This window comes from Eucalyptus grandis, chromosome 8 (assembly GCF_016545825.1).
Source record: "Eucalyptus grandis isolate ANBG69807.140 chromosome 8, ASM1654582v1, whole genome shotgun sequence".
Classification (NCBI taxonomy): domain Eukaryota; kingdom Viridiplantae; phylum Streptophyta; class Magnoliopsida; order Myrtales; family Myrtaceae; genus Eucalyptus; species Eucalyptus grandis.
Window position 1 is genome coordinate 25,857,230 of NC_052619.1, and position 11,902 is coordinate 25,869,131.

Here is an 11,902-nt window from a genome sequence, read left to right on the forward strand (position 1 = left end):
CCTTTTTACTGTAGGATGATACCAACAATTTGAGGAATTTACGAAAACCAGCAAGTCATCAAGCTGTTTAGACATTTTTTGTTAGAAATACAATCTTACGATTTACATTAGTATCGTTATAGAGAAATTGAAGACTGGTCATACTGATGTAGGCTGCGTTGGCGGTGGGCTTGGGGAGAGGGAGAGAGGAGAGAGGGAGAGTACGAGGAGTTGTGCAACCGTTGGATCACACCTATAAGCAAAACAAATGTCGTCCTTTGGGTAAAGGAATAGTATGGAGAACGGTAAATGGAAACGGAACCCCATGCCCTCGACCGTAAACCAATTAAGCCACAAAATTAATACAATTGGGCCACATGAAAATCTTTTATAGAAGTGTTCAAATTATTTGGTAAAGATTTCTACTCAAAAGTTTAGATTATCAGGGGCGATAGGAAGTACGTATTCAAGGATGTAGCGTGCTTATGCCCCTCCCATCAAGATAGAGCCTGCTATAGTTGACACGTCCACCTCAAAATTCAAGCTTGGGAACAAAAACAGAGACTCTTGGCTTGTAATCTGTTGTTAGGTCGCTGCATCACCAATCCCTCGCCACTAATCTCTCTTTTCAGTCCTAAAATGAGTCCACTTCACATAGCGTTGAATGAAGTTCAAAGATCGAAAGGGATATTTAAATATCATTGCACGAATTTATTAGTAGGAGATTTTGCTTATTCACAGTTCAAAAAAGTAATATTGTAACCATAGTGTGACTCAAGCACACAAAATAAAAACTCGAAAAGGAAAAAAGAACGTTATGAATAGTACAATATGTTTCTACAATAATAATATAAGCCTAGCTAACATTTTCTATCGTATGATATATGTTATGACGGTGATTCGATTCTTTAAAAAAATTTCACTCCTTGAAAGCAGCTATAAGAGGTCTCTGCCTCATTTAAGTTCAGGATCTTTCAAGGTTACTAGAGGAGGGTATCTCTCTCTCTCTCTCTCTCTCTCTCTCTCTCTCTCTCTCTGTGGCACCGAGCAAAATGAAGAATGTCAACAACAGCAACACAAGACTCATCCTCGTCCAGAAGCAGGGAAGCTCCAACCGCCTATGGCTCCTCGCCTTCATCTCCTTCTTGACCACGGCCTTCGTCGTCACCCTCATTTGCACCAGGGAGTACTCCACAACCGCCGCCTCCGCCACCACCCCCACCTTTCCCTCCGCCGCCACCGCCTATAGCAATGCGCCTCTGCCATCGACCGTCATCAACACCCTCCTTCATTACGCGTCCAAGTCCAGCGACTCTTTCCGCATGTCCTTCCCCGAGCTCAAGCCCATGTCGGATGTCCTATGGAAATGCTCCTCCCCTTGCGACTTCCTAGGAGTTGGCCTCACTCGCGAGACCCTCCTCCGGAAAGCCCACAACCATCACTCCCAAGCGAAGTACCGCATAGATGAATTTCACCATACCATCAGGTGATTGCCCCCAAAAATATTTCTATTTGAGCATAATGCTGATGAGAGACAATGTCAAGACAAGGCAAGTTCCCTGAAATTGCCAGCTCTGTGCTGCATACCCGACAAGAGCTCCCACGGTCCCACTCCATCTCGATTTCAACTTCATCGCTCGTCTTCAAGCTTCGAGGAATTGGTATTCAGGTTTCTCGCCGCATTCGTGCTCTTCAATCGCGATGCTCTCGCGCTTGAGCTTCGAATCATTTACTCAGTCAATGAGCTCGAGCTTGTTACCCGGACCCTCAACAACCCGAAGCCTTTGAGCTTCCATTTTTCACTTAGCATGGAAGTTTATAAACTCATTCGATCGCTCCAACAGGATTAAAGAAAAGGCTAAGTGTTCTCTCTCATTCTCTGATTTCTATTTTTTTTCGATTTTTGATTCAATTGGTGACATTGATTTCTCGATATCTCGCGTGTGACACCAGCATTTTGCCTTGGTGAGCTCTGATTCCACCGACGCAATAAGTTTGGGATCTCATCTTCAGCGACGCTATCGATTCAGGATCTATATTTCCTCTTCACCGAGCTTTACCTTTGATTCTTTCAGATGTTCGTCGCTGAAGTCTGTTCTTTTAGGTTGTTGAAGATCGCGTTGGATCGGATTTCCTCTGTTATGCTCTGTTTTCCGGTCAGATTGATCGAAGTATTCAAAGCTGATTCGTTTTTCCTTCATTGGCCCAATTTTCAACACCAACGCTTCCACGACGTTCGCTCTCTGGTCCGATCACCATTCGTAGCCAACCACTGCGCTTTCAAAGAATGAGCAAGCTGGAATGCGTATTGAGATTCTGAGATTCGTTTGAGTCGTGAAGGAGAAGAATCTGAGCTTTATGGCTTGTTGATGCTGAAAGGCATGAACAGAAATGGTGATGAAAATGCAGAAGTAGGATTTGTGTTCTAGGAAAGAAATTCTTGAATCGCCTTTATATAGGTGAGGGATTTTTCGTTAATGAGTGGATTTTAGCAGCATTAATATTGTCTACGCAAAAATAACTACGAATAAGAATTGTTCTTCACGATCTCCACTCACTTGCTAATTCTTAAATAGTTTTTGACGCAAAAGAAAAAAAAAATTGTGTTGATTCCATGATTTGGTTTCGTGTTCTCTGTGCCCGCAATCGATACTATGTCTCAAAGATAAGGACAGGAGCTAATCCATATTAGTGGCTAAATCTGAATGCGCCTCAACACAATACGCATAACATAATGCGGTTTACACTAAGTTATTAAGCATGATTTCTTGATATTCGTCTCGGTTGCTTGAAATCTGAATGCGTGAGTATGCCTGTTCTCTGTACATGTTATATGCTCAGCGGAGATGGGGGGCTTTTACCATGGTTGCCGGTATGGTTCGGAGATGATGTCCGTAAGCGTGATGGTTTCTAGTACTCCATTCATTAATTGACAAACATGAAAGCAATAGCTCACGGATGTAGTTCATGCACTATTGAGTCCTTTTTAGTAATTTGCACCATGTTTACTCTTGACCTTGATCACTAGTATGGTAGTGACATTAAATCTAGAAAGTTTCTTAAACCTTATAACTGATATATTCATCTTTTAATTCTGGTAGTTAATTGGCCATTATCCAAAAACGAAACATTTTCCAATAGTTCTTCCATATTTTGTTATGGCATCAAAATTTATATTCTTAAAGCATTATTTCCTATTCAAAAGCTTTTTAATCCTTAATATGAAATTTTTTCATGCATGGCCAACACATGTCCCTTATATGTTTGGCCGTCTAGATTTCTAAATGATAGGATATAAAATTGAGAGGATTTTATTATATCATATACAATATTTGATGATTGTAATAATAAAGCCGGACATATTCACATTATATTATAAATTGTTTCGTATGAACGCCTATATGAATCACAAATTTTACAAACGAAGTGATAAAAATCTCTCGCAAAACTTTTATTTATTTTATTTTTTATTTTATTTTCTCCTTTTTTAATTAATTTCTTTTTTTTATTTCTTTCTTCCCATTCCATCATTCTCTAATAAAATTGTATTAAATAGAAAATTGTACTAATATACTTAAAATACTAAAACATCAAAAATATGCAATAGATATGTTTATATATTGAATTCATATTATAAGATAGAATTAAATTCGAATATATAAATAAAATAAGATTAAATCAAAAAATAAATTTTATTTTTGTTATTTTGAATTTCTCATATTAGAATTCAAATATTATTTATATTCAAATATAAATTTAATTTGTTAATTTAAGAAATTTGTTATTTGAAAAAAAAAACTTTCCTATCATCGATATTAGAAATCATATCTCCCTTTATTCCAACTCTCCCATGAAATAATTTTATTCGATCTATACCCCTTTTATATCTTATTTTATCATATACCGAGCAAGCACCAAACGAAGGATGGGATAAATTTTATCCTATCCCGAATTTTATCCCGGCTACCAAACGCAACCTACATGTCTCTTGATTATCCAACTGTCACGTTCGCATATAATTATCTCACATGAAATCTTGTTCAAATTGTCATCTATTCAATTAGCAACAATAGAAAATGGATTGTTGGTGCAAGAAGCCTTTGTCCATTCATGTTCTTAAGATCCACTTATAGAAAGAAAAGAAACGAATATGACCTTCCCATGAAAGTGTGCTCAATATGATTAAGAAAATAGCAATTTAAAGTGGTTTATGAATACATTTTTTAGGAAAATTTTTAAAAAGTCTAGTAGAATATTGATAAAATGACTGAATAAAATATGGTTAAGCGTATTGGTACTTGTGAAGAATAATATATGATGATGCACAAGATCAGAAATTTTTATGATCTCTATTTCGTAAAAAGAAGAAATTCAAGAACCTTCCATTAGGTCTTCATCTTCATCTACCAATGAATTGGCGATGTACTTGAGAATGGATTGCTCCAAATACATTAGTAAAGCTAATAAAGTCGAGATTGACATTCTAAAAATAGTGGAAAAGGAAAGCCAATAATTTTTTTATTCTTTCCACCGGGGCTTATGACTTGCTAACCTCACCGGCATTTATGATACCATTGAGCTCACGCTTAATACTAGTCAACATACTTTGGGAGACAAAAGGTGCAGCTTATTTGCAGAATGCTTAGAAATGGTTGTAGCAAGACATGATTGGTTTCGCAAGAATTGGCTTTAGAGAAACGTGCCCAATATGAAAAGGAGGACAATGACAACACCATATCATCCGAATCATAATGGGGAACACGACATTGAAAATATAGAATTTATTAGAAATATTGTTTGGTGTAATTTGCATGTATTCATTATTAGGACACCATTATGTGTAATTTTCTTTTGCAAGATATTTGAAGATATATTTGTATTTCAATTTGGTTTAATTGAATGATTGCTCTTCGTTAATTCTCCTCAATTGATTTCAATTATTTTTAAATTTTACTAAAAAAAAATTAGTTAATTTCTTCTTGAATTTTTCATTAAAAATTAATTTTTTTAAATGGGCCCGAGCCAATGGTGGCCCGACCCAACATGTGGCATGTGGACCGGCGCGGCCCAATGGCCACTCCTGGCTGGTAGAGCCCCATGACTGGCACTTTCTTCTACCAGGCCTTTCTCCATAAGGTCTTTCGCTTGGCGCTGGAGTTCTTCATGCTCCTCAAGATCCATGGGGTTGGCTGCTTTGTTGAGGATCTATGAGGCGTTGAAATATTACGCATGTGCTGCAAGCAAGTCGGCATTTCATCAGGAACAAAATTTCTAAATTCTTCAAGAAGGCAATTCAAGTGATTCTTTATTCTCTTGGATACCACAGGTGCACATGCAACATGTGTCTCCTCATAGGCTTTTATTATTACAAACAGGGATGTTACAACGCTTTCTTCCTTTGCCCACTTGGGGCAACTATCAATTTTTATGGTGCAAGAGCAATCTATACACCATCCTTCTCGAAGGAACAAGGGTATCCAAATCCATCATAAATAGTTCAACTGTAATATTGCCATGATTGTCTTAGTAGCTTATGACAGACATCCAGTAGAATTACATCATACCACACTTTGTTGTTACTTTTATTTGCAAGAGAAAATTGAATTAAACAGGGTTGGAGACCCTTCCTTCCTTTCCCTCTCTCTCTCTCTCTCTCTCTCTCTCTCTCTCTCTCTCTCTCTCTCTCTCTCTCTCTCTCTCTCTCTCTCTCTCATTTCACAAACATATCAATAGAAAAATAATCCACGATTTGGAAAAAAAGTCATTAATTTTAATTTTTGGATTTTACATCAAAATCTATACAATTTCACCGAAAGAGCAACTTGTTGAACATGCAATTTTGTGGGTCAACATTTTGGATCCACGTCATCTCACCGAATACCTGGAATTGATGGAAGAGAGGGTGATGATCAAGCAACTTGTGATTTTGGACAATGTTGATGAGTGCCCCACAGAATGGTGTGATCAATAAAAGATAGTGAACTCAACAAATTTGAACATGAATGCTTCAAAATGTTTATCAAAATTGGCTTCATTGTCTTTCAGCACAACTTATTGTTTGTTGGAGGAAATGAAAGGACTTCAATTTGAAAAGACTGCGTTCATAGAAAACCTCCACTCATTAAATAACTACAAGAACCCAGCAAGCCTTCCATCTAGCATTTCCAGGTTGTAGAAACTTAGCAGGCCGAGATTTTAGTGGGGTTTCCAAAGTAGAAGGAGGATTCAATTGATTCACATGTGAAGATTGGACTTTTAAATTTATCCTTGCTAGACTTAAGCAAACGCAATCTGTCCGAAGTTAAGTTTCTTAAGAACCTTTCCAGTAATCCCGAAGCAAATTGGGCTTACGAACATTTTAAAGGCCCATAAATAACTTGGGCTTATTCAAGAAATTTAATGGAGATGGCGATCCAACTTCAATTTTAAGAAAATTTCACCCAAGCCGTTTTGCTTTTCATTCACATTTCTGGCCCATTGGGGTCTCTATGAAAATTGTGTGATGACTCTTTGCTTCTCCTTTTGTTTTGTCCTAACAGCCCACAATTCTGTTTACGTAAAATTGGTACGCAGGAACGAAAGACCATGGGCTTCATGCTCAATTTAAATTTACTTCTTTCGGTATCAAAGGAGGACGAACCCTTTTATTACATCATATTCCAACTTGGTGCACAAACGCCATATAATACTTGAATTACATTTCATGGCGGCAAGTAGACAAGACAAAATTATAAGCATCTGAGCATTTGTAGTCTAATTACATTCACAAGGAGAAGTATTCTATAGATTGATTCTATGAATTTATGTATGGTGTCATTTGATTTTCAAAGAAGCCAGGAGTGAAAAAGATTGATAGTGTATATTTATGTTCTTTGGTACACCGAAAAGGCAAAGAGTATTTTACAAGTACATGAGTATATAAAAAGAAAAGCATCTCTAGGCAATAGTTTTCCTACCAAAAGCTAATCCACTAAATCGGGTAAAGTAAGATGCGAAAGGAAAGCTTTCATTTCCTCAAAATTATTACGAAGCTCAAAGCAGAGTAAAAGTCAAAAAGAAAACCTTAAAAGTCAAAAGGAAACGGACGGACAGAGATAAGGAATCATGAAAGTGAAAGGCCCACTATAAGTAAGAAATCCACATTTCACGGATTGAAAACGGGATATGATGATGACAAATTGGAATCAATCCCAATTTGCAGTCTACAGATTCAAAAAAAAAAAAAAAAAAAAACCCTTTAACCTTCATAAGTCAAGAATGCAGTGGGAACGCAATCTCTATATTTTATTTGCAATCAAGGACGGTTCATGCATGTGGTGCGTAGAAAGTAGAGCGTCAGTGCGCTGTCACCTTAATCAAATTAAACAAGATGAACCCTGGTGAGAATATAATGTGGGGCACTAGCAAAATTACAAAAGCTTATAAAATTGTTTGATGACTATTGCTTTATGAAAAACCGACGGGAGTAAATCTCAATATAAACGTGGCGAAGATGACGATATATTTGAAGTCCAAATTCATTAATAATTCAATTGACAATAAATCAATGTTAATAAATATTTGTATCGATCATAGATCAAGCTAATGCAGCAAATGTGATCTTCAATTAAGAAAAGTTGCACATGCAAATCATAAACTTTTTCAGCCACCACACACACACCCACAATTTAGGGCAAAGCAGTCTTTCTCACCCTTTCGAAATTCTATAAAAAATACTCAAGTACAATGATATAATTTGAAATAATAAATAACATAGTTGAGTGAGCTTTATAACATCCAATGTGAATTAGGGTCAACATAGATCTAGCTCTATATTTTTTAGGATAGTTGTGAACATTTCTTTCATGTGAATATAACGTGTGTTAATCTTGCAAAGTCCCTTTAGTCAAAATCACGGGAAAAAAGAGTTACATGACTTCTACTTCTTTGAAAAATTGAAAACATTGATGTCGAACGACACTACCTGAAATTATCAAGCTTATGGCTGGAATCTTCCATACAATATCATCCGTAAGTAATAGACAAATATAGCGTGTGAATGCACTTGAATCAATGCGGCCAAATTCATAGCATGAGAAAAAAATTTCCAAACCCAGCGTGTGAATGCATTGGGATTAAAGCAACCAAAGTAGGATCGCGCATGAAATAAGGGAGGGAAGAAAATTTCCAAATCTAGTGTGTGAAAGCATATGGATCGATGCAGCCAAAGTTGGAGCACCGCAGAAAGCATAAATATTGACATCCTTGAACAAGATCCACCAAATAAAGACACGGTGATTGCACTTTTAATTAGCAATTTTCGCAATTTCACATGCTCCTTGTGAAGATGATCTACTGGACATAGCGACTCAGCAAATAGTAACTATTGAAGGAATCATATGAACCGCATATATCACATGAGGCACAAGAAAAAGATGGTACAAACCATGTGCTATGTTGTAATCCATCAAATGTGTTTCGGAAAAAACGTTGACTCAGGACAAATAGCAAAGTCAAACCTCCCAATGATTTATCAGCTGGGATCTCACATTAAAGAGCCGCATCACTATTTGCTTCTCCTAGTGTGCTGTCCTTACAACCCACAATTCCATTTACGTAAAACTGGTAGACAAGAACAAAAGACCATGGCCTTCATGCTTGATTTACCTTTAACTTTTTGGGTATCAAAGGAGGACGAATGCTTTTATTCCATCATACTCCGGCTTGGTGCACAAACACCATACAATACATAAACTTGATCTCATGCGGCATGTAGCCAAGACAAAAGTATTAACATTAAAGCATTTAGTCTAATTACATCCATAGGGAAAAGTATTGTATGGATTGATTCCATGAATTTATATATGGTGTTATTTGATTTTCAGATAAGCCCAAAATGAAAATGATTGATGGTGTATATTTATGTTCTTCGGTACACCTGTGTTACGATTAGATGAGTATATGGTTAAGGAAAGGACCTCTAGACAATAGTTTTTCTATCAAAAGCTAGTCCATGAAATCAGGTAAAGTAAGATGCAAAAATTTCATTATAATTATTACGAACCTCAGAGTAGAGTAAAAATCAAAAAAGAAAACCTAAAAGTAAAAAAAGAAACGGACGGGTAATGGTGCGGAACGATTAAAGTGAATGTCCCACTAAGTAAGAAATCCGCATTTTACGGATGGAAAAAGGGAATGCGATGATGACAAATGGGAATCACGCGAGGGAGCAAATTAGAAAGTAGATTCTCTTTTAGTTAAGAAACTAACTGGCTTTTCAATTATTACTTTTTTTGGTCAGCAAACTGGCTTTTCAAACCACTGAGGGTTCGCCCTGTAGCCCACCCTGTGGAAGGGAGAGGTAAGGGATTCAAATCCCTACCTTCTCAGGGGGGATGAGGGTATGAACGCGTAAGTTTCGAGAGTGTGTTGCGACTAAAACGCCCGCAAAGAGGCGCGAGTCACAGTGAATGTAGAGTAGAATTAGAGTAGGACTGACAAAAAAAAAAAAAACTGGCTTTTCAAATTAAAAAGCAGCCTTTCTCGGCAAAGGCATGGTGACCATCACTTTATCATGCTTGTGCTTTCAATTCCATTCGCTCCATTTTTTTTTCTTTTTGTGGTGGATTACCTTGTCACGTCAATCAGAATTTTTTTTAAGGGAGTAGTTAGAAGGGAAGTGATCTGCTTTGGGCCTTTTCTTCTTCTTTTTCTCCTCTTTACTGTTCATTGTGTGCTCGACTTCTTATACTAGAAGCTTATCGTTATTGTAAGTACTTGTTTTATGCCTACTTAATTGGATTGATACCTAGAATCACGCAGTGGGGGTCACGCATGTCACGAGTCCGCCCAGAAAAATCGTGACGAAAAATATTTATTCTTGTGATATAGATGAATTTTACATACAAAAACTTGCCATGTCATTTTTTCTGCTCCTTTTTTCATGACTTTGTAGAGATACATAACAAACCTACTACAACTCCACACCAACAATTATAGAACAGCTAGGAGTAGTAATTACATCTTTCCTCTCAAGTCTTCAGTGGGAACATGAATTGGAATCAATAGATTAAAAAAAATTAAAAAAAAAAAAAACCTCAACCTTCATAAGTCAATAATGCAGTGTGAACATCATCTTTTCGTTTATGGTTTGAAATGAGGGAGGGGTCCATGCATGTGTGGTGCATGGAACGTGGAGCGTCCGTGACACCGTGTATTGTCAGCTTTATCAATCAAATAGCCTTTGTATTGCTGTCACATGTAAGCGTCCGATTAATAAAGAGGTGGTCCTTGTTCGAGCTTTGTCTACTTCTATCGAAAGAAACAAAGACCAAAAGCAAGGGAAGAACATGTGAAGATACGTATGGCTGTTGAAAAGATCACATGCTTGCTAGCTGGTAAACGTTTAGCCGACTGATGAGTTCAGATCCTCATGTGAGATTGATTTAATTATTTTAAATTATTATTTGAAGTAATATTCATTTTAGGTCATTTTTTGATGAAATGACTCTACTCTATGCTTTTTTTTATAATATTCTCAAATAATAACTATCAAGCCTTTCTGTTAATAAAAATAAAAATAATAATATATATATATATATATATATATATATATATATATATATATATATATATATATATATAATGGAAATGAATCAATGGAGTCAAGCCTTGGATTCGCTCTAGATTTGAGCATGTAAAAGGAACAGGGTGGTGGGGGCCATCTACCATCAAAATCAACTTTGATAATTTTTCTTTCCAAACTAGAGTTGTGTGGACAAAAGTTAGCACGGAAGATGAGCAAAAATTTCCTTTCACTTTTGATTAAGCAAAAAAGACAAAGAAAAAAAAAGGTGAGATATCATCAAATCACATGAAACATCCTATGTAAGTGGACACTTTATACTTTTAGAGTATATCTTCATTAAAGTCGAAACACAAAAATCATTTTTTGTATTAAATAATTGAATATGTATCTTTCACACTTAAACGAAGTCTTTCTTATGAACTTTCCCATGAAATATTGAATTTTTTTGGAAATGACTACTCTATGCTCTTTTTTAGAATATTCTCAAATAATGATTATCAAGCCTTTATATTAATAATAAATAAAAATGTAATGGATATGAACCAATGGAGTCAATAGATTTGAGCACGTAGAAGGAACAAGGTGGTGGGGGCCACCTACCATCAAAATCAACTTTGATAATTTTTCCTTCCAGACCAGAGTTATATGGAGGGAAGCTAACACGAATGTAATGAGCAAATATTTCCTTGCGCTTTTGACTAAGCAAAATAGACAAAGAAAAAAAATCATCAATTCACATGGAACATTCAACCTTATTGGACGCTTTATACTTTGAAAGTGTGTTCTTAATTAAAGTCCAAACACGAAAATCCTCTTTTGGACTAAAAAATTTGAATATGTATCCTTCACATTTAGACGAAGTATTTTTTATGAACTTTTGCATGAAGTATCCAATTTTTTTGGAAATGACTTACACTTACTTGACTGGGAGTAGCACCTCTAAAAAGTGGATTCCCAAAAAAAGCACCCAGCAAAAAAGGCCCCACATTAGCAAAAGATTCTTTGCTCCAAAGTAATAGAAAATAAGCTATTAGCACACCAATTAATCATTTAAAGGTGTTCTTATAGAAAATTTCTCATTTCTTTGAATTTATATTAGAACCATTACATTATTTTCAATTGGATGAAAAGCTTGATCTATTTCCATTACAAAAGGTTATAAAATTGTCAGATGACTATTGCTTTATAAGACGTGGGAAAAAGTGCAAAAGGATATATGCCTGTTTGCATTTGGCGCGTGAATGTATCAAATTCCTCGTCTGACACTTGTTAATCATACTATTGTTTAATTATATATTTTGATGAAAATATATCATCAACTCTCTTAATTTATCAACATGTGATGCTATGATATTT

The 11,902-nt window shown here is 36.0% G+C and overlaps 1 protein-coding gene across 1 annotated transcript; it reads left to right on the forward strand.

The window, feature by feature from the left end:
• Nucleotides 1-1,031: 1,031 nt before the first annotated feature.
• Nucleotides 1,032-1,469, forward strand: LOC120287094 (protein IRREGULAR XYLEM 15-like). Its single transcript, XM_039299772.1, has one exon. The coding sequence runs from the start codon at nt 1,032-1,034 to the stop codon at nt 1,467-1,469; it is 438 nt and encodes a 145-aa protein (XP_039155706.1).
• Nucleotides 1,470-11,902: the final 10,433 nt, after the last annotated feature.

What these genes read in the sequence shown, in the direction of transcription:
- LOC120287094 (XM_039299772.1), top strand. Translation starts at nt 1,032, where the DNA reads ATGAAGAATGTCAACAACAGCAACACAAGACTCATCCTCGTCCAGAAG.